The following is a 27620-nucleotide window of genomic DNA, read 5'->3' on the forward strand; positions in this document are numbered from 1 at the left end:
AAGTATTGTGACATGCTCTCAAAACACCAAGGACTGGGGCACTCAAGAAGAAAACTGGACTTCAGAAACCACTCTCCAGGCTCCAGGAACTTGCAGAATGACAGATAAGCAAGTATCAATTTTCTGATCAGTTACCTTTAACTGTTAAGGGGAGAGTCAAGTGTAAATAGCCACTAAACTGTTCAGTGAGGGAAGAAACTGGACTTGGTGAGATTACAGAGTACTCAAAATGGAATGCTATAGAAAATTCTAGTATTGTTCTGTTAACACCAGTGCAAACAAGCTCATAACAAGGGTCACATGCTCCAATATTTACACCCATGGGTGTAACAAAATTGAAAAAAAAAACAAAAACCAAAACCCTGAAGTTTAAGATACCGCTTCAGTATTTTCCAAAGTTTAAAAGACTGCTTCATTCACTCTGAATAAAGGTAAAGCAGTTTAACTCCAGAATAACTCACCCTCAGCAGCCTTTGTAAGCTGTGGGGAGGGGGTGGGGGGCAGAGAAGAACCACTACCACTTTCCAGAGAGGAGAGAGAAAACAACCCGAATAATTAATTCAGATGGCCAAAGAAAATCAATTTCACAAACTTCGGCCATAAGCCTGCAGAAACAGAACTACCATTCCTAAACGAACTCCCCTGACTAACCAAGGAGAGGTGAGACACTAAAATCTTCCCCGGTGTTTTCCCGGTGTGGCTGGAGGCTTTCACTTGCAAGTTAGACATTCTCTCTGATTTAAAAAAAAAAAAAAAAAACTGCTCCCACACATGACAAAGCCGAACCAGACTACAATCAGCTCTCTGAGGTCCTGGATCCCTCCGGTGGCGCAGCCTTCAGAAGCCTGCCTTGCGGGAAAAAGTTCAGCAAGGAAATCCCAAGCTGTTGAACCTTTTCTTCTTCAAGTCTCCAGCCCCTTCTCTCCAAGGGGAAATAAGACGAGGCAGGCCTGCGGCTGACTCCTCGGGGAACCATACACTCCGGGGGGCCTCCTCCCCCAGACCCCGGCGCCCAACTCCTTGTCGCTTCCCCCAACAGCTGGGAACCCACGGGCTGGTGTGAGAGGGCCGGGGCAATGGGGAACAAGTCACCTTCGCCGTGAGAAACGGGGCAGAAACAGGAACCCGGTCTGGGCTCTCCCGGAGGGGCCGGAGGCGGCGGAGCCCGACCCCACACGGGCTCTCAGGCTGGTGGGAGGGGAGGGCCCGCCCCGCCCTCGGCCCCCGCCCCCACTGTTGGGGGAAGGGGCGGGGGCTCGGGAGCGCCGCGGACCGAGCGGGGAGGAGGCAGAGGAGGGGAGGGAGGCGGGGCGGGCAGGCCCGGCCCAGCAGCTGGGCGGCGCGACTCACCTCTGCTCCCGGCCTGTGGACCCAGAGTGGCCAGGATCCCTCGCAGCTCCGACGCGGAGATCCGGACACGCTCCAACCCCTCCGCCATCTTCTCGGCTGCTGCTACAGCTGCAGCTACTCCGCCAGCGCCGCGCGCGCGCAGCCAGGAAACCACGACGGCCGGGCGGCGCGCGCGCGCGCTCACCCACCTCCCACCCTTTTCCCCGCCCCCTCCCGCTCTCCTCCCCAAACGACGGTGGCCGCACAGGGAGGAAAGGCGCCGAACGCACGCTCGATCGCTCCAGCGGGAACAGCCGGGCGGGGCCGACGGGCGCTGCGCGTGCGCAGAGGTGTGGTCAGGAAGGTGAGCTGAGGCTGGAGGTGGAGGCGCGGCGCCCGGGTTGTGAGGTGAGGTCAGGCCCGGCCGGGTCAGGCCGAGCGAGGCGAGCGTTCGCGGCGGTGACTGCTTTTGCTGTCGTGGTGGCCGTCGAGGACACCGGTGCCGGCATGGGGCTCGGAGTCTGCCCGGGCCTTCTCCATTCGTCTTAGGCCAGGGTCTCTTCGCCACAGGCCCGGACTGGTGCATCGGGCTTTTACTTTGGGACCTTCACGATCTTGGAGGGTAGTTACTATTGTGCCCCCACCCCCTCGCTTTTTTTAAAGGTGATGGAACTGAATGTCAGGACCATAGCAAATTGCCCAGGATGACACAATGGATAATGACCAGAGACTCAAAAGTCTTTTCCTTTATGGCAATTTATATCCCAAACTTCCTTTTTTTTTTTTTTTTAAATACAGTATAGATGGCTCTTGCTGAGGGAAGGGTTGTGTGGAAATAAGTCAGGAGGTGTGATGAGGCGATTTGGGAATTTGCTGTATCACTGAAGTTTTGGAAGAATCACTTGACTTTGCTGGATCTCAGGTTGATTTCTTTTTGTTTTTGTTCTTTTTTCATCTTTAAAATGTAACTGGTACTTTACTGTTTGTTCCTGAGCAGGCTGCTTTCCTCCACCTCTTGCTCCTTCCCAGTGGCACACAGCCTACCGGACCTCTATACCATCAAAGAATAGTTACTAATTAGTCCTTAAACTGAATGGGTATAAAAGATGTGAACAGACTGACAACTTACGCAGTTACTATTAGGTGGCAGGCCCTTCCCCTCCAGAAGGCTAAACAGATGGAAAAAGTCAGTAGACAACAAAAGAAGAGGAATGATTGGCGTGGACAGAGCAAATGGCATGGCAGGCTTTAAAAACATGAAAGGAATAGGAAAAAATGTTTAAAACTAAGTCGATATCACAGTGAAATTGGACAGAATGTTGGAACAGTTTTTTTTTTTTAAAGATGAAAAGTGTGAACAGAGCTTCCCTAGGATAAACATGATCGCCAAATTAATGCAACTGTTTCAGTGAACTGCAGATGAGATATGCCAAAAGTTAAAACCAGCTCAAAAAAATTTACTAGAAGTCAGAGGGGAAATGTAATAGAAAGGTGGCTGAGTGGTAAAGAATCTGCCTGCCAGTGCAGGAGGCACAGGAGATTCAGGTTCAATCCCTGGTCACGAATATCCCCTGGAGTAGAAAATGGCAACCCACTCCAATATTCTTGCCTGGAAAATTCCATGGACAGGGAGCCTGGTGAGTTACACCCCAGGGGACATAAAGAGTCTGACCGAACACACACACATTGAGAGATGAAGGAGACATGGAGAATGGATCCAGAAAACTAAGAATCAAATATGAGTTCAGAAGGTAATATTCAGAAGAAAATTTACTAATTTGGTGGAAATTTTGAATTTAAAAGTTAATTTCAACTCTCAGATTTAAAGGGTTAATGAAATACCAGGTAAAAATAAATGAAAAGACAACCATATTTAGACCTGTATCACAATGAAAGCTGAGTTTAAAGAATTAAAATATGTGCTAATATATTTAAGATGTATTTTTTTTAAACCAATTGCAGAGCAAGATACAGAGTATGGTTCTGAGAGCAGCAAAACTATTTATTGCAAATATAAGTTTCTATATATATCAAAAAGGATGTGGAAGGATACATACCTGACTTTTTAAGATGGTTATCTTGGGAATTCCCTGGCAGTCCATTGTTTAGGATTCCTTGCTCTCACTGCCAAGAGCCCATGTTCAATCCCTTGTCAGGGAACTAAGATCTCACAAGCCATGTGGTGTGGCCAAATAAATTAATAAATAAGTAATAAGCTACATACTCAATAAAGTTAGAAAATAAAAATGGAAGAAATAAAGATAAAATCATAAATTAAGGAAAAAGAATAACACTTGGTAAATCAAAGCACTCATTCTTCAGAAATAAAGTAGACATTATATAATAGACACATTTCTGGCAAAAATTTTTAAAAATCCAAAAGACATCCTATCAAATGCTTCATAGGAAGTGCAAACTTAGCTCATCAGATTTCTGATTTTCCTCCTAAAATGTTCCTTTACCAGCCTTCAGTTCAGTCGCTTAGTCGTGTCCGACTCTGCAACCCCATGAATCGCAGCACGCCAGGCCTCCATGTCCATCACCAACTCCCGGAGTTCACTCAGACTCAGCGTCCATCAAGTCAGTGATGCCATCCAGCCATCTCATCCTCTGTCGTCCCCTTCTCCTCCTGCCCCCAATCCCTCCCAGCATCAGAGTCTTTTCCAATATCTCAGTAAATTCTACCACCATCTAAGTCGAAACCCAGAAGTTATCCTTGATACCTCCCTCTCCCTCAGTAACCCCGTTCAATCCAATATCAAGATACGTCTTTTCTATCTCTATAGTGGACATGTATGGAGTTCATAACTTCAATATTTTCCCTTTTTTTCTCTTAAAAACTGCCCCTTACTCTCAATGATAGTACTTTGTCTTTTCCTTTTTCTATTTTGTTTTTTCCTTTCTTTTCTCTTTTATTCCTTCCCTTTGCTCCTACAGTTTATTGTGATCCACAAAGTCAAAGGCTTTGGCATAGTCAATAAAGCAGAAATAGATGTTTTTCTGGAACTCTCTTGCTTTTTCGATGATCCAGCGGATGTTGGCAATTTGATCTATGGTTCCTCTGCCTTTTCTAAAACCAGCTTGAACACCTGGAAGTTCATGGTTGACGTATTGCTTAAGCCTGGCTTGGAGAATTTTGAGCATTACTTTACTAGCGTGTGAGATGAGTGCAATTGTGTGGTAGTTTAAGCATTCTTTGGCATTGCCTTTCTTTGGGATTGGAATTAAAACTGACCTTTTGCAGTCCTGTGGCCACTGCTGAGTTTTCCAAATTTGCTGGCATATTGAGTGCAGCACTTTCACAGCATCATCTTTCAGGATTTGAAATATCTCAACTGGAATTCCATCACCTCCACTAGCTTTGTTCGTAGTGATGCTTTCTAAGGCCCACTTAACATTCCAGGATGTCTGTCTCTAGGTGAGTGATCACACCATCGTGATTATCTTGGTCGTGAAGATCTTTTTTGTATAGTTCTTCTGTGTATTCTTGCCACCTCTTCTTAATATTTTCTGCTTCTGTTAGGTCCATACTATTTCTGTCCTTTATCGAGCCCATCTTTGCATGAAATGTTCCCTTGGTATCTCTAATTTTCTTGAAGAGATCTCTAGTCTTTCCCATTCTGTTGTTTTTCTCTGTTTCTTTGCATTGATATCTGAAGAGGCTTTCTTATCTCTTCTTGCTATTCTTCGGAAGTCTGCATTCAGATGCTTATATCTTTCCCTTTCTCCTTTGCTTTTCGCTTCTCTTCTTTTCACAGCTATTTGTAAGGCCTCCCCAGACAGCCATTTTGCTTTTTTGCATTTCTTTTCCATGGGGATGGTCTTGATCCCTGTCTCCTGTACAATGTCACGAACCTCCGTCCATAGTTCATCAGGCACTCTATCTATCAGATCTAGTCCTTTAAGTCTATTTCTCACTTCCACTGTATAATCATAAGGGATTTGATTTAGGTCATACCTGAATGGTCTAGTGGTTTTCCCTACTTTCTTCAATTTAAGTCTGAATTTGGCAATAAGGAGTTCATGATCTGAGCCACAGTCAGCTCCTGGTCTTGTTTTTGTTGACTGTATAGAGTTTCTCCATCTTTGGCTGCAAAGAATATAATCAATCTGATTTCAGTGTTGACCATCTGGTGATGTCCATGTGTAGAGTCTTCTCTTGTGTTGTTGGAAGAGGGTGTTTGCTATGACCAGTGCATTTTCTTGGCAAAACTCTATTAGTCTTTGCCCTACTTCATTCCGTATTCCAAGGCCAAATTTGCCTGTTATTCCAGGTGTTTCTTGACTTTCTACTTTTGCATTCCAGTCCCCTATAATGAAAAGGGCATCTTTTTTGGGTGTTAGTTCTAAAAGGTCTTGTAGGTCTTCATAGAACCGTTCAACTTCAGCTTCTTCAGCGTTACTGGTTGGGGCATAGACTTGGATTACTGTGATATTGAATGGTTTGCCTTGGAAATGAACAGAGATCATTCTGTCATTTTTGAGATTGCATCCACGTACTGCATTTCAGACTCTTTTGTTGACCATGATGGCTACTCCATTTCTTCTGAGGGATTCTTGCCCGCAGTAGTAGATATAATGGTCATCTGAGTTAAATTCACCCATTCCAGTCCATTGTAGTTCGCTGATTCCTAGAATGTCGACGTTCACTCTTGCCATCTCCTGTTTGACCACTTCCAATTTGCCTTGATTCATGGACCTGACATTCCAGGTTCCTATGCAATATTGCTCTTTACAGCATCGGACCTTTCTTCTATCACTAGTCACATCCACAACTGGGTATTGTTTTTGCTTTGGCTCCATCCCTTCATTCTTTCTGGAGTTATTTCTCCACTGATATCCAGTAGCATATTGGGCACCTACTGACCTGGGGAGTTCCTCTTTCAGTATCCTGTCATTTTTCCTTTTCATACTGTTCATGGGGTTCTCAAGGCAAGCATACTGAAGTGGTTTGCCATTTCCTTCTCCAGTGGACCACATTGTGTCAGACCTCTCCACCATGCCCGCCCGTCTTGGGTGGCCCCACAGGGCATGGCTTAGTTTCATTGAGTTAGACAAGCCTGTGGTCCTAGTGTGATTAGATTGACTAGTTTTCTGTGATTATGGTTTCAGTATGTCTGCCCTCTGATGCCCTCTTGGAACACCTACCATCTTACTTGGGTTTGTCTTACCTTGGACGTGAGGTATCTGTTCATGGCTGCTCCAGCAAAGCGCAGCCGCTGCTCCTTACCTTGGATGAGGGGTATCTCCTCACCGCCGCCCCTCCCGACCTTGAACGTGCGTGGAATAGCTCCTCTAGGCCCTCAGGCGCCCGCGCAGCATCTCTGAAAGAGATGGGAATACCAGACCACCTGACCTGCCTCTTGAGAAACCTATATGCAGGTCAGGAAGCAACAGTTAGAACTGGACATGAAACAACAGACTGGTTCCAAATAGGAAAAGGAGTACGTCAAGGCTGTATATTGTCACCCTGCTTATTTAACTTATATGCAGAGTACATCATGAGAAATGCTGGGCTGGAAGAAGCACAACCTGGAATCAAGATTGCTGGGAGAAATATCAATAACCTCAGATATGCAGATGACACCACCCTTATGGCAGAAAGTGAAGAGGAACTCAAAAGCCTCTTGATGAAAGTGAAAGTGGAGAGTGAATGTTGGCTTAAAGCTCAACATTCAGAAAACGAAGATCATGGCATCTGGTCCCATCACTTCATGGGAAATAGATGGGGAAACAGTGGAAACAGTGTCAGACTTTATTTTTGGGGGCTCCAAAATCACTGCAGATGGTGACTGCAGCCATGAAATTAAAAGACGCTTACTCCTTGGAAGAAAAGTTATGACCAACCTAGATAGCATATTGAAAAGCAGAGACATTACTTTGCCAACAAAGGTCCGTTTAGTCGAGGCTATGGTTTTTCCAGTGGTCATGTACGGATGTGAGAGTTGGACTGTAAAGAAAGCTGAGCGCCAAAGAATTGATGCTTTTGAACTGTGGTGTTGGAAAAGACTCTTGAGAGTCCCTTGGACTGCAAGGAGATCAGCCCTGGGATTTCTTTGGAGGGAATGATGCTGAAGCTGAAACTCCAGTACTTTGGCCACCTCATGTGAAGAGTTGACTCATTAGAAAAGACTCTGATCCTGAGAGGGATTGGGGGCAGGAGGAGAAGGGGACGACAGAGGATGAGGTGGCTGGATGGCATCACTGACTCGATGGACATGAGTCTGAGTGAACTCCGGGAGTTGGTGATGGACAGGGAGGCCTGGCGTGCTGCGATTCATGGGGTCGCAGAGTCGGACACGACAAGCGACTGAGCTGAACTGAACTGAACTTTGCTCCTATTTTTCCCTCAGGTGTACAGATTTCAGGCAGTCATACTGTTTGGTTCACATCATCAACAAGGCCTTTCTCTTTTTTCTTTTTTTCCTACATTCCAGTTCCCATTCGTGTTCCTTCCCTCTTCAGAAACCACTCTAATGTGTTTGATATATGTCCTTTGAAAATACATGTATCTTTGAATAATATGTAATAGTTTTGTGTATCTATGTATTTTAAACATACATATTTGATACTGTGTTCTAGAAATCATTGTTTCTTTTTCATGTTTCTGTAAATACTTCTAACTATTGCATGGTGTTGTCTTAAATGACCTCATACTCTTGGCCACTGGTCCTGGGCCAAGATGGGCCAACCAGAGTCCCTACCCAGAACTTTTTAAACCAAAACTAAGAAAAAAAGAAAACCCCCTCCAGTGTGGAAGCCATAAAATGCAAAACACAGGAGCTGTCAGCAGCCATGTGTCCTGCCATGTGGAACCAGCTGGTCTGCAGTGAAAAGAATGAAGCCGACAGGCAGAAAGCAGCAGAGGTGAGAAACAGAAAGTCCTGGAAAACCTCCAAGTCCCTGGTTCCACTTGTTCCTAATGCTCCATATTCCTGCCCTTTCCATGGTTCAACTTTTCTGGATTCCATGAGCCAATAAATTCTCATCGCCTCCATCTTGTGCCTATGCCAGGTTCAAATTGGGGTTCTGTCACTTGTAACCAAGAAGTCTAACTAATTATAATCTCCAAAATGTGTGTGTGTGTTTTTAATTGTAAAATACATGTAACATGAAATATACCATCATGACCATCTTTAAGTGTACAGTTCAGTAGTGTTAAGTACATTCACATTGTTGTACAACCAATCTCCAGAACTCTTTTCATCTTGCAAAACTGAAACTGTACCCATTGAACAGCTTCCCATCCCCCTGTCCTCCCCACAGCCTCTTACAACCACCATTCTGTTTTCTGTCTGTGAATCTGACTACTGTAGGTACCTCACATACATGTAACCATATGGGATTTTTCTGATTGATATTTCAGTTAGCATATCCCCAAGTATCATCCATATTATAGCACAAGTCAGAATCTCCTTTTTTAATGCTGAATAATATTTCATTGTGTGTATATACCACATTTTGTTTATCCATTCATCTGTTGATGAATACTTGGGATGCTTCCACCTTTTGACCATTGCAAATAATACTGCTATAAACATAGATGTACAGATACGTCTTTGAGACCCTCATTGAATTCTTTTGGGTATATACCCAGAAATAGAATTGCTGAGTCATATGGTAGTTCTGTCTAATTATGGGAGAAACTACCACAATGTTTTCCACAGCAGGTGTACCATTTTACATTTCTACCAACAGTGCACAAGGACTCCAGTTTTTCTAGATCCTGCCAACACCTGTTATTTTCCCATTTGTTTTTTTATTTTTTAATAGTAGCTATCCTCATAGGCATAAGGTAGTATCTCATTGTGGTTTTGGCTTGCCTTTCTCTAATGATTAAAGATGTTGAGCATCTTTTCATGTGTTTGTTGGCCATTTGTATATCTTTTTTGGAGAAATGTCTATTCAAGTCCTTCACCCATTTTTCAGTTGTTTTTTCCAAAATGCATCTTGAAGATTTTTTTTCTCTGCCTCTACTTTCACCATCAAAGCCCCTGTTGTCTTTCATATGGACAACTGTAATATTTCATAACTGTATTCCCTGATTCCAACTCTTTATCTCCTCCTTTTCATTCATCACACTGTAATGTAGCAAGTGACTTTTTGTAAATATGAATTCTTACATGTCACCTGCTCCAGATTCTCCAATGACTTTTTTTTGTCAGAGAATAGTGGATTTACAATGTTGTGTTTCTGTGGTACAGCAAAGTGAATCCGTTATACATAAAATATGCCCACTCTTACATTCTTTCCCCATATAGGTCATTATAGAGTATTGAATCGAGTTCTCTGTCCTATATAAAGTAGATCCTTATTAGTTACCTAGTTTATATATAGTAGTGTGTATATGTCCATCCCAACCTCCCAATTTCTCTCTCCTCCCTCCTTTTCCTCCCTGCTAATCATAAGTCCAATGGCACTTTATTACTCTTAAAAAAGGTTCTGTGAGTCATGGTCCCTTATGATCTAGACTCTGCCAACTTCACTTTTCTTATCTCTTTATCACATTTCCCATTGATCACATTTTCAAATACATTGATCCTTTAGTTCTTGGAAAATGCCAAGCTCTTTCTCTCCTTAAAGCTTTCACATATTATTATTATTCCCTCTACCTGAAACACTTTCCCCACTACTATGCCTATTCATCTTATAGGTCATAATTTAATTTTACTTCTCAAAAAAAAGCTAATTATTCACAGAAAAATTAAAATTCACTTCTACATACACTAAAATTCTACATACACTTCTACATACACTTCTAAAATTCACTTCTGTACTGTACTTCACAGTACAGGCCTTCACTGATCTAAAATAAAGCCTTTCAATATACTATCCTATCCTAATACTCCTCCCTAAGTTAACATCTCAGTGTTGACAAATACATATTTAATTGGATTATTTATTAAGACACCTGACCAATACATTGTAATCTTTATGAGAAGAGGAATAAGTCTACTTTTCTAATACTGTATCCCCAGATCAAACAATATCTGACATATAGAAGGTGCTCAATATTTGTTGAATATTACCGATATGAAAATCTTAGAAATATTAATATGTACAACTTTATACTAATAAATTTTAAATTAAGTGATTTTACCAAAAAAAAATTACTGAAATTAATTCAAGAGGCAATGGCAAATCCATATAAACCAGTAACTATGAAGTCACTGAAAAGGTACCAGGGTTATGTTTATAAGGTAAAGGCAAATTATTTGCAGACGGCATGATTGTTTAAACTGTAGAACTATTAGATACAATAAGAGAATCTGATAAAGTATTGAATTACATGATAAAAATTGTTTTCATATACATCATCAGTAAGCAGTTTAAAAATCTAAAAAATGCCTTCTCTCAAAAGCAACATAAGTATGTTGCATTTAGGCATAAATTTAATCAGGTCTATACAAGGAACAAATAAAGTATGATAACTTTACTAAGAAACCTAAAACAAAAGGACTTTACTAAATTAAAAGACATCCATTGTTAATGGATGCGGAGGGTCAACATTTTCAAATGTTAGTTATGACCCCAATTCATTTGTACATTGTACTGTGGAATTTCTGGCAACCTTGGTAAAGGATTTCTAAAGTTCTTTTAGAAGAACTGATATATGAGAAAAGCCAATAAATTTTAGAAATTTTAGAAGGGGAAGAACATAGTAATACTATTAAAGGAATTGGCAGTCTAATCAATGGAACAAAATCCAGAAAAGCCCCAAGCATCAATAAAATTTTGAATTTTTATAAATGTATTATATTTCACAGGAAAATGATTCAGTATAGTGTGTTAAAGATTTACAAAATAAGTGGCCAATATACAGAAAAAATGTTCAGTCACTAGTAATTAAATCTAAACTACTAGACATATTTCAGTAAATTGACAGATAAAAATGATAAGGGTAAAGGAAAATAGTCATTCCTCAGAAAGTGATGATGGGGTATAAATTGACAATCTTTAACTCTTCTGATCAGTTTGGCAGTGGGTGTCAAATGCCTTAAGTATGTATGCCTTTTAATGCAAAATGCCACTGGTGGAATCTACCCAAACCATGTATAGAAATAAATATATTGCAACAAGTCTGTTCATTACATCATTATTATAGCAAAAAAAAGGAAAATTTAAATGTTCAACAGAGTTATGTAAAACTATGGTATTTTTGTAAAAAGAAGTACTAGTGATTTAAAAAGTCACATAAGGGCTGGTGTCTCAGTGGTAAAGAATCCATCTGCCAATGCAGGAGACGTGAGTTTGATCCCCAGTGGGGGAAGATCCCACATGCCGTGGAGCAGCAATGCCTGTGTGCCACAACTACTGAAACTTGTGTGCCTGTGCTCCAAAACAAGAGAAGCCACGGCAATGAAGCCCGTGTACCTCAACTAGAGAGTAGCCTCTGCTGCTGCTGCTGCTGCTGCGTCGCTTCAGTCCTGTCCGACTCTGTGCAACCCCATAGACAGCAGCCCACCAGGCTCCCCCGTCCCTGGGATTCTCCAGGCAAGAACACTGGAGTGGGTTGCCATTTCCTTCTCCAATGCTTGAAAGTGAAAAGTGAAAGTGAAGTCTCAGTCAGGTCCGACTCTTAGCGACCCCATGGACTGCAGCCCACCAGGCTCCTCCGTTCATGGGATTTTCCAGGCAAGAGTACTGGAGTGGGGTGCCATTGCCTTCTCCGAGAGAGTAGCCTCTGCTCCCTGCAATTAGAGAAGTCTGTGCAGCAACAAAGACACAGCACAGCCAAAAAATAAAAAATTTTAAATCTTTTTTAAAAAGTCATATAAAATATTGATTGATAAGCTAAGGTTTATATTCCTACTACTGTCTGAAAAAAGCAAGTTACCAAACCTGTCAAAAAACTTTTGTCTGTATATATATATATATATATATATATATATATATATATGGGCCTGGACAGAGATACCAGAACTTCAGTAGCAATTGTCTTTGGAGAGGAACCAAATTAAATTGTCTTTCTATTGAATATGCATTCCCTTTGTTAAGGAAATAAAAGAGAATCACAATAAAAATAGTGAAAAGTGGAAGCTTAATGCAGTTACTGGAAATTATAATTAGGAAAACTTTGAAGAAACTGAGCCAAATGGAAAAAGGGTAGATGAAATACTGTCTTTGGTTTGATTTTAACTGTTACATGCGTATTGAAAAAACAGGAGGAAACATAGAAAGTGAATTAAGATGGTAGGATTGTAGGCGATTTTTCCCCTTGGTAAATTGTGAAATATTTTTTAAAATAAAAATCTATAGCAGATTTTGAAACCAGTTTATTTAAGCTTCACAACAATGATGAAAAAGTAGAGACCAGTGGCAGTAGCAACAGATGGATGGTATAGGTGAGGGCTGAGCTTTAAGCCTTCCAGAATCACCAGGAATCAACTTTTATTTCCTATAAAGTTTCAACAGAAGAAACTTATACACCAAAAAAGTCAGCTTTTAGAGATGTTCCCTTACGCAGAAATTCTGGAACCCCAGTAATGAAGATGGTTCCCACATTAACACCACAGGCCGAGTCTATTTTCCAGTGTTATGCATTTTCTTTCTTTGTTGTTTCTGTTTTTGAGTGTTAGTTTTCTGAGTTTAAGATTCACAGCAAAACTGCTAAGAAGGTACAGAAATTTGCCATATGCCCCTTGCCCACACACATGTATACTGCTAAGTCACTTCAGTCGTGTCCGACTCTGTGCGACCCCATAGACGGCAACCCACCAGGCTCCCCCGTCCCTGGGATTCTCCAGGCAAGAACACTGGAGTGGGTTGCCATTTCCTTCTCCAGTGCATGAAAGTGAAAAGTGAAAGTGAAGTTGCTCAGTCATGTCTGACTCTTAGTGACCCCATGGACTGCAGCCTACCAGGCTCCTCCATCCATGGGATTTTCCAGGCAAGAGTACTGGAGTGGGGTACCACTGCCTTCTCCGACACACATGTATAGCCTCCCTCGTTATTGACATCCCCCACCAGAGTGGTGTATTTGTTACAGTTGAACCTGCATTGATAGACCATTACCACCAAAGTCCATAGTTTACATTATGGTTCACTCTTGGGGATGTACATTCCATGGGTCTGTTGTGCATTTTCAAAACCTTTTCATTAAACATACGTCTAGGCTTGCTTTGACCCCCTTCTTATTCTTGGGTTACAGAACCATGTGTGATCAGTACTGCATCTCCTTTGCTGATGTTGAAAAAGCTCATATCAACATTCGAGATTTTATTCACCTCACACCAGTACTAACAAGTTCCATTTTGAATCAAATAACAGGACGTAATCTTTTCTTCAAATGTGAACTCTTCCAGAAAACTGGATCTTTTAAGGTAACAATCCTTTTTGATAGTGTATCATGTTTCTTTTCAAACCACTTTCACATATAAATGTATATGATCCTCCTGACCACCCAGTGAGGTAGGTAGAATTAATGTCTTCTTATAGCTAAAGAAAGGGTTGTCAAATTTTTCCTTTGCTTAAGTCCTAGTTACTTAGCATCATGGTGTTCCAGAGAGCCACTTTTACACTATCTCAAAATCCCTTATAATTAAGGTGATCACACACAGCTTACTATCCATATTAGGACATGTTTGGGGATGAAAAGGGGAACTTCTAATGACAGAACAGAGAGCACAATTGTCAGCTTGGACACCTGTGTTGTTCAGTCGTGTCCAGTGCCTTGCGACATGACTGCAACACGTGTGATCACGCTGGATGTAGCCAAGTTTACGCATTCACTTGCTATGTGTTTATACATTATGAATAAAAAAGGTCTACACCTAGCTCAGCCCTCATATAACAAAACCTTTTTCTGTAATATATGTCAGGGCCTCTCCTTTGCATAAAAATAGGTTTCTGTGTTTCTTCATTATCAGAATTTTCTGACCATTAGTTGAACTTCATTCATTAGAATGAACTTCAAGATTCATTCAAGTAAAAATCTGAAAACTACATTTTGGACTGTGCTGAGAAGTATTAGTACCTGTTAAGTGGTAGCTTTAGGATATCATGTATTTACCTTTTTTTGGCACCCATTAACTGAGAACTTTTAAACAATACAAAAACTTCTTTATTTCCTTATGCCCTTTGCTTCTGTCATGGTTTGTTCTTCACTTGTCACACATCAAGCACATATTTTCACTAACTATACCAGGTGTATGTACTGGAGGCCTTGCCCTATAGCCATACTTTCAGGGGAAGACAAAAGTAGGTTGATGACAAGTGTCTTACAGAGATAGAGAGAACTCCCTAGCCATCCAGTGGTTAGGACCCTGTGCTTTCCCTGCCAAAGGCCCAGGGTGGATCCCTGGTTGAGGAACTAAGATCCTGCAAGCCATGCAGCACAGTCCAAATAAAAAGATATAAAGATACAAACAAGGAACATGGAAGCCAATGGAGTACCTAATTTTGCCTGCGAGAGCAAGAAGGTTGAACCAGGTGATGTTTGATCCAAGTTTTATAGGATGATACTTCTAGCCAGATCAGGGAGAGAAAAAACTACAGGTAGAGGCATTGGCATGTCAAGAAATAGAGGTGTGAGCTAACCTGGCAGGAAACTAGCAGCAACTTAAGATGGCTATGACACTGACATGTTAGAAAGTAATGTATTAGGTATGTTAGAAAGGCTGCAGCTTTTAAAGAATTTGTACTTTTCTTACAGATAGGCAATCAATGAAAAAGGTAACATGTTTTTAAAAGGTAATTTTCATAATCTAGCAGTACTATTAGATGAGAATGATCCTTGAGGCAGGACCAGCTGAGATTCAGAAACTCCCAGTTGAGAAATTAAGCCTCACCGAGGTAGTGGCCAAGATGAACATGAGATATTTAGGAGGTACAACCAATACAATTTACTGGGTGTGCAGTGTTGGGAGAGAAAAATCTAAAGCTGGTGGGTTTTTGTTTTTTTTTAAAGAAACATTTAAAACAAATGGATTAATTCACCATCCCTCTTTTCTAGATTCGTGGTGCCCTTAATGCAATCAGAGGCCTGATTTCTGCCCATCCAGAAGAGAAGCCCAGAGCTGTTGTTGCTCACAGCAGCGGAAACCATGGCCAGGCTCTCTCCTTTGCTGCCAGATTGGAAGGTACTTGACTAATTTCTCAGGGTCCTGAGTAGGGTCATCAGAGAGGAGTGGAAAAGTATCCTTAACTTTCAGTGAGATTGGTGATAGCCATGGAAATAAATTTCCCAGCCCGATTACAAGCGAACTGAACAGAGATTTCTATCCTAAACTTGTACTAACAAGTAGTAAATTTGTACTAACTAAACGTTGTTTCTCCCTCCCAGGGATTCCTGCTTATGTCATAGTGCCGGAAACAGCTCCCAACTGTAAAAAACTGGCAATACAAGCCTATGGAGCCTCTATAGTATACAGTGAACAGAGCGAAGAGGTAAGGAAGAATGTTCGGCACCACCTTAACAGCGTTCATAGTCATATGAAACCTCTCTGCCTCACTGGGCGCAGCTTCCAGTCTCCTTTGTTGTTTCCTTTTTAAATGTTGGCACGCCCCTCACTCAGATGATCTAGTTATGGTCTCCTAGTTTAAAACTTCCAACTCCAGTCCTGACCTTTACTCTTAGCCCAGACTTGTATATTCCCAACTGGGTGTCTTAATAGGTATCTCAAACTGCCTAAAACTAAACACATTTTAACACTGTTCCACCTCCCGTCTCCCCCGTATCAGTAAATGGCAACTTGTCAGCCCAAAATTCTCCAATGATTTTCCACCTCACACACAGTGGACACAAAAGTGTTGTTGTTGTTGTTGTTTTAAACAACCTTAAGAAATCATACTGTATTTTTTCAATATTTGGCAGAGATGGGTCTCAGTTGTGGCATTCAGGATGTTTGGTCTTCATTATGGCATGTGGGATCTTTAGTTGTGGTATGCAAACTTTTAGTTGCAACATGTGGGATCTAGTCCCCTGACCAGGGATGGAAACCTGGTCCCCTGCACTGGGAGCATGGAGTCTCAGCCACTGGACCACCAGGGGAAGTCCCAGAAACAAAAGTTCTTGCAATCACCTGTGGCCCAGACAAACTGGCCCATTACTTCTTTGCTGATCTCATCTTCCACTTACTGTCCCCTAAACACTCCACACCAACCACACTAACTTAGCAGCTTCTCAAAGCCAAGCACTCCTGTTCTGTGGTCTTTGTACTTGCTGTTCCTCTCTCCCTGGAATATTCTGTGGAGACACACAGGACTTGTTCATTTTCCTCCAAAGCATGTAGACATACCTGTATTTACTTACATCCCACCCTATTAGAATGTAACTCCACTGAGTGCAGGGGCTATTTTGTTCAGTCATATCCTCAGTGCCAGATCCAAGTCTGAGAAAAGCAGCCAATGAAGTGTTAAATGACTGAATCTAACTTGTTGGGGACTCTATTAAATACAGATAAAGTAAGCTAAGGTAATGTCCTCTTTCAGTCCAGAGAAAATATTACAAAGAGAATTGCGGAAGAAACAGAAGGCATTATGGTACATCCCAACCAGGAGCCTGCAGTGATAGCTGGGCAAGGGACAATTGCCATGGAAGTGCTAAACCAGGTAACAGCTTAGTTTAGCTGCCAGTGATGCTGATGTTTGGCCACAGAACCAATTCTTTCATATGTACATATAAAACTGGTTATTAACACACCTATTTTAATACTTTACACTTTCACTGAAGGTTCCCTTGGTAGACGCACTGGTGGTACCTGTAGGAGGAGGAGGAATGCTTGCTGGAATAGCCGTTACAGTGAAGGTGAGAAACAGCTTCTGGAGGACTCCCCACTTCAGGCACAGAAGTTTATTTTGTATTACAGTACATTGTGAATACTTGCTCAGCATTCCCCCCAAACTGCCGTTCCTTCTTATCATCCCCCTGGCACTTGGGATGGAGGGCTCTGCTCTGCATCACTGCCCTCTTCTAAATGAAAACTTTACAGCACAAGAGCCGTTACAATGAGCGGCACCCTCGCAGTCCTTTGAATTCCATCTCACCAACTTACTGTGCAGGTCAGGAGCTACTCCTTTCCCAAGTCACCAGCAGAACCAGCTGTGATCTAAGCAACTGAAGGCCAGAGTGGAAAACAATTTAAATGCTTAAAGGCCTTATTTCCATTACATAGATTAAAAGAAAGGCTCTTGGGCAGAAATGTGTTAACTGTACCATCTGTTTTACTGCAAGCATGCGGGCAAAATGGCTGTGGCTAGTTGTAAGGTATCTAATATTCCTCTTCCTAGGCTCTGAGACCCAGTGTGAAGGTATATGCTGCTGAACCCTTGAATGCAGATGACTGCTACCAGTCCAAACTGAAAGGGGAACTGACCCCCAACCCCTATCCTCCGGAAACCATAGCAGATGGTATCAAATCCAGCATTGGCTTAAACACCTGGCCTATTATAAGAGACCTCGTGGATGATGTCTTCACTGTCACAGAGGATGAAATTAAGGTGAGGCTCCAAGAGGAAAGAAAACAACAAAAGAGTGGAGCAACTTCTTAGGCAAAAACCCTCCTGTTGTAAACGGCAACTGACCCACAAGGGGACTTGACTAGGTGATTTCATAACATGTAAGAGGGTGCTCTAGATGAGTGTCGAGACAGTAAAGCAAGTCAGAATGAAAAAAGCCCTGCCCTTCACTGACAAACACAAATGTATCACAAATAGGAATACTCAGACTGGGCATACACCCCCATTTGGCCTTTAATCATAAAGGCCAACCAACTAGGCTCTTTCCCCCTTTTCCCATGTCACTAATTCTTACTTCTGTACCGACAGTATGCAACCCAGCTGGTGTGGGAGAGGATGAAATTGCTTATTGAACCTACAGCTGGTGTTGGAGTGGCCGTTGTGCTGTCTCAGCATTTTCGAACAGTTCCTGCAGAAGTAAAGAACATCTGTATTGTGCTCAGTGGTGGAAATGTAGACTTAACCTCCCTAACTTGGGTGAAGAAGCAGGATGAAAAGGCAGCTCCTTAGCAATCTGTTTCTGTTTAATATGTGCAAAAGGAAGAAAAGGGACTCGAGTGTCTATCTAGACACTTGGAAATTTTGTCTCCTGGTCATTGTCAAGTTCCTATCTTCCCCTCTAAAACAGCCTTCAAAACCCTACTGGAGAATGTGTATTTCAGTAAGATTTAATGTTTTTGGACTAAGTTGAACTAGAAAAACATCCATACTTAACTGAGACGCCTCCTCAAAGCCAAGAAAAGTCTTCTGCACAAAGGAGCAGGAGCCCTTAAGTAGGCTCACGTAGAAAGACAAACTGGGCAGTCACAGCTACAGGCTCCCACCCTAGAGTGCTCACTAGTAGCGGTGAGACAGAATCCCACTGAATCCACTACTCCATGTCCACTTCAGGCAGTGTTGAAGAAATCGCACTTTTAACCCAGGGGACTGGTTCTGGTACATATGGATCGTAAGTCCACTTGGGGAAAACTCTCTTATAAAGATTCATCAGTACTGTGTCCTGAGATTTTAGCTTCCCATCAAAACTGCACTTCATGTGACCATGAGTACCTAGAATGAAAACAGAATGAGTTGGTCATATTAATAGAAAACTTTAAAGCAGTGGTCTCTTAACCCAGTGGTCGTTTAACAGCGCTGGGGAAGTCTACACAAGCTCCCACATCGCACATTCTCTTACCCAAAGGCTCCTTGATGTGGCCCCTGCGGCCCCATTTTGTTCTCAGTTCCACAGGTTTAAACCACAGTACATCCTCTAAGATAAAGAAACACAGAGAAGACCAGATGAAACACCTATCCATAATGTATAAACCCAACCTTCATCCCACAAAGGCAACTGGATCCCCTCTGTCACACCTACCTCTGTTGAAAAACATGTAACGCACCACTGCCGTCTTAGTAAAAATTTTGAAAGGATGACCACTCAGAACAACTCTCTTGATGACCATCCTGTCTGGATCCACTGACAAGAGATGGCCTGTGGCAATGAGGCTGTGCATTCCTGGGGGGAAAAGCAGAGCAGCAGGAGGCTTTTGGTCAAAGCCTTCACTTACTGTCCAGTCTATTTAAAGACCTATGAGAGATCTTGGGAAACCCAGTGGGGATGTACTATGTGGCCCTCCTGGGTTCATGGCCAAGATCACTGATATTCCTGCTGGGCCTGTCCTCAGAATCTAGCCTAAACAGAGCACCTGAGCAGCCTCTACCAATTAGCTAAGGTTTGCAAGCAAGATAAAACCCCACTTGTCATCCTGAAATTGGGACAATTTAAAAAACATCATTAACTTTTTTGTTACCATTTGACTCCCAAATTTAAATACAGAGACCAGTTAATCTTATTAAGGACCTGCAGGCCTATTCACCTCTGTGAACGCAACTTACCATTGCTGTTCTGTTTGAAAAGCAGCACAGATGCAGGAGGAAAAGTGATCGGGGCATATACTGTCACCACCAGGGCTGTGTCTGCAGTCAGGAACCTCTGAAATTTATGTTTATCCGCTGCCATTAAAAGAATAAAAACCAGAACGTATTTTGAGAAACAATAGGTAATCCAGAGGCCTGTGCAAAAGCTGTAGCACTGGAACTCGTAAACTAAAGCAACTAATGTTTCTTTATCCTACTAGTTCTCCAAGCATTTTCTGGCCTCTGTACAACTGAAAAATACAACTCTGTCCTAGCAGAGTGATTTTTCGAAGTAAGAGGCAGAGTCTTGAAGCTTGAACTGTATTTTGGGGTTTGAAAAAGTTCTCCAGGTGATCCTGATACATATCACCCTACCTCATTTAAGAATCGGTGTTTTACAGAAAAACACTCCACTAATTCAACAGCTCTTAATCTTGAGCAAGGATTGGCAAACATTTTCTATAATCAGAGTAAGTATTTTAGGCTTTGTGGCCATTGAGTCTCTTTTCTAATTACTCAATTCTCACTAAAGCACAAAAGCAGATATAGACAATACATTTTTTAAAATTAATACTGAGAGTTATAGGGAAATAAAAGGGCAATATCAATCCCTCATTTAGACAGAATGGTTGGTGAGCAAAGAAATTATCCAGAGCATCCATTAATACTGCCTTTTCTCACCTTCCTCTGGCCAACCCTGGGGGCTGAGAGTGTGGGTAACGTTCAGAAGCCCCGACATACTGCAAATATCTTCCCACTCTAAAGACTGTAAGAGGACAATCATTTTTTGTCTTAGGAGTATCCCTGGTCATCACTGTCCAAACTCTCATCTAACCTCAAGATCTCAGAAGCCATACACCTCTGCTTTATCCAACTGTGGGCCACCCCTTAGACTTCACCCACTGGGACATCAGATGCCAAGGGTTCCATGACACATCATTACTTGAAAGCTGCCGATCCCTATTCAACACTGACTCTGCAGCAAATACTCATGGCACAGGAGCCTCAGCACCACACAGAGTTTGCATCACTGGGATGCTTCAGACAGGTTCAGACATTTTGAATGGAAACATCATTGGCTCCTAAACCAAAGTTTGAAATGCTGTATTCTGCACACCCCATCCCCACCCTCTCACACTCCCACCCCCTGCCACAAAATCACAGTCCCCTAAAAGACAGTAAAATGAACAAAAACCCAGAAACTTCCCTGCTGCTTACCTGCAGTGTGCTGAGAGAATAAAGGTGAGGCTCGGAAGCGCCTGAATCCACAGTGGAAGATCAGCTCCTCTTTAGCTTTCACGGGTTCAGTGTTGCCAGGGTGCCGGCTCACCACCATATTAAGTACTGACATCTGGGGACCAAGTAAAGGAACAGAACTTCATATCAGGAGTAGAACACCCAAAGTAAAAGAAGGCAAACCAAACCAGCAGACTGGGTGCACCCTAAGAGCTGACAGTACTAATTTATGTTGTTGTTTAGTCACTAAGTCATGTCCAACTCTTTTTGTGACTCCATGGACTGTAGTCTGCCAGGCTTCTCTGTCCATGGGATTTTCCAGGCAAGAATCCTGGAGTGGGTTGCCATTTCCTTCTCCAGGGGATCTTCTGGACCCAGGGACTGAACCCGCATCTCTGCACTGCAGACAGATTCTTCACTGCTGAGCCACCTGGGAAGCCCTATACTAATTTATGGTGTAGTATAAATGATGAAACACAAATCCATCTTTTACCTTCACTAATAACTTGCATTCAAATTGAAAATAAGCTGGCTTTCAGAACTTTCATGTCCCTGCTATACTAGTTGACCTTCCCATGTGTAACATACAAGGGTTCAACATCTACCACAAAATCAATGGCTACAAGTCACTCACTAACCACACACTGCCAAACCACACTCATCAAGACCCTTCTTGCTTCAACTGTTACTCACACTGACCAAAGGCCAGAGCTTTCTTACACCCCAACCTACATGATGCTGGCCAAGAGAAAAAAGATCTATACCTTGGCATGAAAGTGAAAGTCACTCAGTCATGTCTGACTCCTTGTAACCCCATGGACTATACAGTGCAAGGAATTCTCCAGGCCAGAATACTGGAGTATTCCAGTATTCCAGAAGCCTTTCCCTTCTCCAGGGGATCTTCCCAACCCAGGGATTGAACCCAGGTCTCCCATATTGCAGGTGGATTCTTTACCAGCTGAGCCACAAGGGAAGCCCATACCTTGGCAGAAGCCCTCTTTATTTTTATGGATGCCAATCCTTGACTAAAGTCTGATCTGACAAACATACTTAGGTCAGAGAAGTCTCAGAACCATACAGAGATGACATCACTGAGGTGCATCAGACAGGTTCAGACATGTAGGTAAAACCATCATTGACTTCTCTGTTATCCTCCCCTTACTCCTCATCATAAAGGCAGAGTCACATCCCAAGAAGCAAAACGTAAGCCACATAAAACATTAGGCTGTCAGACAAAACTGGTTGGAAAGTGCCATAATTCCCATTTCCCACAAGACACTAACTCACTTTCTGTTCATGAGGTAGTAACGAAAATGCAATCAAGGGTGTGCCTCGCTTGAAGTGCTCAACCACTGAGACTGGGACTTCAGAGACATGAAGTGTGACATACCAGCCAACCTGCCAGGAGAAAGCAGAATACGATTATGCAGTTACTCTTACGGTCTCAATAATGATGAAGCATTTCTCCAACTATGTTAACAGTCTCCCAAACATTGATAAAGCCAGTGCTCACCCTCCAAGACTGCCTTGCACAGATGCCTCAACCACCCAGATTAAGCTTTCCCAGTTAAAATCTCTGACACCTCTTTGTTCCCAGTGTCACTCTGATCAGTAACTCAGCAGCTTCTCTAAGTCAGCTGTATGCAGCATAAAACTCATTAAGGTACTCATGCCAAGAGAATGAATGGGGAGAGGGGACAGACACGACCCTGGCAAATAAGCTAATTATAGGGATGAACAAAGGGAAGCAGATACCTCAGCTCCTTCAACTTCTTTTTCTTCAATCTCTTTAAAGATGCGTCTCCGGGTATTAATAAAGTTCTGAAACTGAAAGATCCGAGCATAATCTCGAGGGAGGTTTTCCTTAGGATCCCACGGAGATGTCCGGAAGCTCTTAAGGCCTCTGTATTTCTGAAATCTAGAATATAGAGGATATTTTAAAGAAATTCACAGTGACATTTATATGGTGCTACTTAACTGTTTCACTCACCTCACTTAAAATGCCTAAGGCTTAAAATGAAAAAAAAAAAGAGGAAAAAAATTTTTTACTTTTAAAAATTAAATAAATGGCTAAGGCTTTAGCTTAAAGGAACTACCTTTCAAAATAACCTAATGGCCTATATCAGGACCACCCCCCAAAAGAGCCAGTAACAAGTATTTCAGTACCAAACCCCAGCTTCTTAAAAGTATTAACAGTGGCTCCCTGCTGCATATCCGGGAGTGGCTCTTTAACCTGACTAGCAGGGTCCTTGATAAAAGCCTTACCCCTTTAAGAACCAGCATAAACTCTGGTTTTACTGAGACTCACCTTTAGAGCAGACAAGATCACCTTCACCCCTAACTCTTTTGTTCTTGCTGTTTTACCCAAACTTCCCCAAATCTTCAAATGTTATATAGTTTAATTGAGTCTTAGCTCCAAAGGAAGCATTTGCTAATTAACCACAATTATATTTCTGTAACATTATTAGCATGTACTACACAGTGTAGAATGTGAATATATATGACTGTTTTCCTGTACGTCTGTTCCCTTCCTGTGTAAGGTTAGGCTTTGGGAGGAAGAACAATGTGTTTTTTCTTCTTTTATATCACACTGACATAGTTCTGAGCCATGCAGGTTTTAAATAAAAATGTGTTGATTGGTTTTGGACTTGTTGACTCACCGAATTCTAGCAGCCACATCACGGGGGGTATCTACTTCATCTGGGAACATCTCTTCCAGTCTTTGTTGTTTATATTTCTCCAGCATTTTTTCCTCAGCCTCTTCATCCACTTTCTCATCATACAGATCATAACGTACAGACTCTCCTATAGTCATAGTTTCACATTCCTCCTCTTCTTCCTCTTCACTACCCTCATCCTATAGAATGAAGGATCACAGTTTCTGAAGAAACCCACATCTTTACACAAAAGGCCACTATGCTGAAATTTACTAGATACACAGTCCAAACCAATATTAACTCTAATAGAGAATGAGTTATAAAACAGAGACTCAGTCCGGCAACTACAAAGCTATTCCTAAGAAACAGACCACACATACCCCTTAGGGTCAGGAACGCACCTTGCCTTGCACTGGGGGCTATACACAGAGGGTGCCCAAGGGCCCATTTCCTTACCTGAGATTCCTCTTCCATAAAATCCTCGTGTTCTATATCATCGTACTCATCTCCTTCCCCACCACTTTCACCATCCTCATCCAGAATCCATTCAGCTTGATAACTGGATGTTCCTTTGGGAACCTTCTTCACTACCTTGGAACTTTCCTTCAGTAAGTCTGTAAAAGCCCACATGATGAAGTTACAGACCTCCTCCTCTCCTCTATGACACAGGATATATTGCTACCAATACCAGGAACTCTGGCAGGCACTTATAAGTTTATTTCAGCTGCCTCAGAACTAGCAATACTGACACGGTCAAGCAAGTCTTACAATGAATTGGAAGTTTATTTACCCTTTCATTAGAAAACAGTAAGTAATTCTTAGAGATAGAACAAAGCTGTGTCCAGTGTTTGCTCAGTGCAAACTACAGCCTTTGGAGGTAAGAGAAGACAGACTTCTAGTACTGCCTCATCTACCTTTTAAGGTCCTCACTGTGAGCAGTTAGACAAAACCCACAATTCTAGGCCAGATGAATTTCAAGTTTGCCAACACCAACCATGTGCCTCGCTCAGCTCCTCCTCTGTGGGCCAGGTCTGTTCCCCCTCCATTGGATCTGGGATAACCTCTGTTTGCAAAGATTCTTGTCTATCAGGGTCTGCCTTCATTAGAACCTTCAGGTCTTCCTCCATACGAGCTACAGCATCTGCAGCACAAATCTGAAAACCCGAACAGTCGACAGTCAATTAAGTGTTAGCCAAAAATCTACTAAATCTAACATAATTAGAAGATCTAGAAGAGCACAGTCCTCAAATAGAATAGAAAGCCAAAACTTGTCAGGATTTTTCAAATAGTTCTATTTCCTAGCATTCTAAATCTATAAGTCTGCTGAGCTCTTGAAGCCTTTCATAATCTGATCCCATGCCTACCTGTTTATTACTCCCAGCCACTGTTATCCTCAGAGTTCAAAAAAACCCTTTGATCTATCACTTTGCCAAGGCTCATGTTGTCTCTATTTGCTGAGATATTCTTCCATCTCTTTTCAACTCATAAAACACATTCATCCTTCTCAGTACCTGGCAAAAGTCAATCTCTTCCGTGAATCTTGCCAGTCTTTTCCTCACTTCCACTGCAGGTATGTAGCTCAACCATACTTTCTCAATCTTTATTTCACAGGTGTTTGCCATTTTTCTGACCTAATTAAGTTATCCAAGGAGAGAGACTACATCTGTGTCTACCTATAGACTCAGAGCCAATTGCTATGCAGAGCATCTACAAAGCACTGAATAAATATTTGACACATCAACTTATTTGTAGTTGACTATTGCCTTGTTTCACAATTACCTCCAGGGACTAGGATATTTGTCCAAGAGTGTAGCCGTACCACGTTCTCTGACGTTAATTAGTTCTCATCCATCAATGTACAAGACATAGTTTTTAAGAACACCAATCTTACCTCCATTGCCGTGCCTGAGTCCTTTGAGGATTTGATCACTCTCGGATTTAAAGGGAAAGGGTCCACAGGGGCATCTACCTGCTTCATCTGGAAATCACCATGTCCAATGATATGCAGCACGCTATTTACATTCAGAGCCTGACCACGAACATAGCCTGAGATCTTCAAGGTGCCCACCAAGTCACTCTCTTCACTAGGCACAAACTCAGCAGCATGAGCAAACAGATAGGCACGCCGATCTCGAAAGGCAAGATGCCGCTGTTTTTGGTTAGCCAACTGCCTGAGCAGCATCCCTGCCTCCTGCTGAGTATCTAACAGGAGGAGTTTGTCCTCAGGAAAGCGCTTCTCCACTGCTTTACTTAGCTTTTTTCTGGCATCTATTTGTTTCTTCGGCGGGAGGCTAGAAATCCCTTGGACAGCTAATGCTGTAAGCAAAAGAGAAAAGGTTTCATGACTTGTTGCTTCACTATATGAAAATCCCCCTCTGCAGTTCACAAACAAGCTAATAGTTTAGTTGTGAGCCCAGAGATCACTGGGCAACCCAACAATCAAGTTACCCTAAAGAAATTTCACAATAAAACCAAACTTCATAATCTTCTCCTTTCTCTGGGCAACTGGCAGTCCAGAAATAAAAAGGCACCTTGATATATGACTTGTAAATAATGGACCAAGTTAAGGCCACACATACTCGTACAACCCCCCCAAAAATATCAAGTGTTAGACATAGTATCTGGCAAATTAGAGGTGAACAATAAATGCTAATTCACTTCCTTTCTTGGCATGCAATACTTCCAACTCACTTACTATAGGTGGGAAGGCCCTGAGCAAACAGGCAAGAAAGGCAGTAATCCCCGGTGCTATCCCAGCCTTCTAGTGGATCAAGGAGGAACAGGATGGTATCAGCCACTTTAGCCATGTCTAACACAGTGTGCAGATCCCCTGGAATAGAAGACAAAGTCAGTAGGAAAAGGTGGTTGACATCAGGACATTTTACTTACAAAGTATTACCATTAATGCTCAAAACATAATGATAGGAAATATTGTTGCATACTCTAACCTGGCCTTGCTGATGTGAAAAACCACCGATGTTTCAAGCGGGGGCATAATAGCATAAAGCTATGGGTGCTTCCCCATTCATTCAAGTGTACAGTTCCAGTGTCCCTATCCTGAAGCAGCTGAAAGGCCTCTGGCAGGGAAATCCTGTTGTGCAGGGGCACCACCAGTACCTGATGAGGAGGGCCATCCTTGCTGCCAAGCTGTCTCTTTTCTGCCAAAACCTGAGGAAAGAAAGCATCAGAGAACACCTCAATGTTTCAATACTTTATTCCAGTACTGCATTTCCAACAGTACAGAGGCCCATCCTCAGCCTCCAAACCAGCATCTCTCTTGTTAAAAGGTGTCACGTATGCCAAGGAGGTGGGCAGAAAGTAGGCACAAGGCAAAGAAAGCTATAGCTTGAGTCTGGGCCTGCACACCTGACACGTGCTCTAGAGTTATCCTCCATCTCTGAGCCCTTCCCAGGGTCACATTTTCTAGTTCGAGGCATTACCCGCCTAGAAAGGTTGTGAAGCCACACCAATCCCCTAACCCGAGTCCTCTCACCGCCTCCTTCTTCTGCTTTCGGAGCTGGCTGGCGCGATGCCTCTGGTCCACCCTGCTGAGATCTTTTCTCACCTTCTTGCTTAGGGTTTTCGGTGCTAGACGGCCTGGAAGGATATCAGACCTTTCTGATCTTGCGCAAAGCACTAGCAGGTTAAGAAAGGGGACCCCTGTCTGCCCTCCTTAGACCCTTTGCGCGGGGTCCAGGCTGGAAGTAGGAGCTCATTCTGGGCACGAAGAAAAGCAGTTAATATCGATTAAACAGCTCTTCTTCCTCCAACCCTACCTTCTTACCCTTGCCGTCTCGCTGCGCGGACCCTCGACCCCGATGCCGCCCGCCTTTATGCGCTTTATTCTGCTGCTTAAGCGGGCCAGAGCGATGGACCGCCATGCTGCCGTTCACGTGTACCAAGTCACCACTACTTCCGGGCTGAATAGATCGCTTCCGGTCCCCGCCTCGGGGGCGTGTCCTCTCCTGGTGGGGCGGGGCTCCTCGCGATCTCTCGCGAGGTTTATTTACACAAGCCTCTAGGCGAAACCTCCGCGTAAAC

At 42.7% G+C, this 27620-nt stretch overlaps 3 protein-coding genes and 2 non-coding genes across 15 annotated transcripts in view; 1 reads left to right on the plus strand and 4 right to left on the minus strand.

Annotated features, from left to right (window-relative positions):
* The window catches only part of SMG6 (SMG6 nonsense mediated mRNA decay factor), a 200607-nt gene extending 199096 nt beyond the window's left edge, over positions 1–1511 (minus strand). For 2 of the 4 annotated variants that reach the window (XM_059878049.1, XM_059878050.1), the window contains exon 1: positions 1351–1511. In XM_059878049.1, coding sequence (XP_059734032.1) covers positions 1351–1438 — 88 coding nt within the window. In that variant the 5' untranslated portion in view covers positions 1439–1511. Of the gene's footprint in view, positions 1–1092; positions 1219–1350 lie in introns of those variants that run through there. The other 2 variants (NM_001205827.2, XM_024980132.2) reach the window with 2 other exon arrangements.
* SRR (serine racemase) lies at positions 13–23569 on the plus strand. Of its 5 annotated transcripts, XM_059878084.1 has the most exons (9): positions 1676–1737; positions 6442–8196; positions 13481–13652; positions 15284–15410; positions 15614–15717; positions 16762–16881; positions 17003–17077; positions 17560–17769; positions 18097–23569. In XM_059878084.1, the coding sequence occupies exons 2-9, from the start codon at positions 8168–8170 to the stop codon at positions 18295–18297; spliced, it is 1038 nt and encodes a 345-aa protein (XP_059734067.1). In that variant the 5' UTR covers positions 1676–1737; positions 6442–8167; the 3' UTR covers positions 18298–23569. The 5 variants fall into 5 exon arrangements, with proteins under 5 accessions (NP_001071433.1, XP_010814140.1, XP_059734067.1 ...); NM_001077965.2 differs by lacking the exons at positions 1676–1737; positions 6442–8196 and adding an exon at positions 13–108 and having other exon boundaries at positions 18097–18367; XM_010815838.4 differs by lacking the exon at positions 6442–8196 and having other exon boundaries at positions 1579–1693.
* On the minus strand, positions 17108–27493 carry TSR1 (TSR1 ribosome maturation factor). 4 transcript variants are annotated; one of them, XM_005220084.5, is made up of 15 exons: positions 27364–27493; positions 27073–27176; positions 26528–26747; positions 26275–26409; positions 25471–25895; positions 24574–24733; positions 24036–24193; positions 23583–23779; positions 22678–22840; positions 22210–22320; positions 20905–21037; positions 19666–19782; positions 19145–19285; positions 18965–19039; positions 17108–18837 (listed from the first exon to the last, which is right to left on the minus strand). In XM_005220084.5, exons 1-15 carry the CDS (start codon positions 27458–27460, stop codon positions 18659–18661), a joined length of 2415 nt encoding a protein of 804 aa, XP_005220141.2. In that variant the 5' UTR covers positions 27461–27493; the 3' UTR covers positions 17108–18658.
* Positions 20679–20773, minus strand: LOC112442828 (small nucleolar RNA SNORD91 family). The gene has a single exon (XR_003031118.1). It is a non-coding gene; the product is annotated as a small nucleolar RNA SNORD91 family (small nucleolar RNA).
* LOC112442829 (small nucleolar RNA SNORD91 family) lies at positions 21976–22069 on the minus strand. The gene has a single exon (XR_003031119.1). It is a non-coding gene; the product is annotated as a small nucleolar RNA SNORD91 family (small nucleolar RNA).
* Positions 27494–27620: the final 127 nt, after the last annotated feature.

The sequence above is a fragment of the Bos taurus genome, chromosome 19 (assembly GCF_002263795.3).
Source record: "Bos taurus isolate L1 Dominette 01449 registration number 42190680 breed Hereford chromosome 19, ARS-UCD2.0, whole genome shotgun sequence".
Lineage (NCBI taxonomy): Eukaryota > Metazoa > Chordata > Mammalia > Artiodactyla > Bovidae > Bos > Bos taurus.

Excerpts from the sequence above, each read along its gene's own strand:
- SRR (XM_059878084.1), top strand. The coding sequence starts at position 8,168 with ATGAAGCCGACAGGCAGAAAGCAGCAGAG. Across the intron at positions 13,653-15,283 it reads AGAAAACTGGATCTTTTAAG|ATTCGTGGTGCCCTTAATGC; the intron begins GTAACAATCCTT and ends CCTCTTTTCTAG. Across the intron at positions 17,078-17,559 it reads GAATAGCCGTTACAGTGAAG|GCTCTGAGACCCAGTGTGAA; the intron begins GTGAGAAACAGC and ends TCCTCTTCCTAG.
- TSR1 (XM_005220084.5), bottom strand. The coding sequence starts at position 27,460 with ATGGCGGTCCATCGCTCTGGCCCGCTTAAGCAGCAGAATAAAGCGCAT. Across the intron at positions 23,780-24,035 it reads TTATGGAAGAGGAATCTCAG|GATGAGGGTAGTGAAGAGGA; the intron begins GTAAGGAAATGG and ends TTCATTCTATAG. Across the intron at positions 19,040-19,144 it reads TTACATGTTTTTCAACAGAG|AGGATGTACTGTGGTTTAAA; the intron begins GTAGGTGTGACA and ends TCTTTATCTTAG.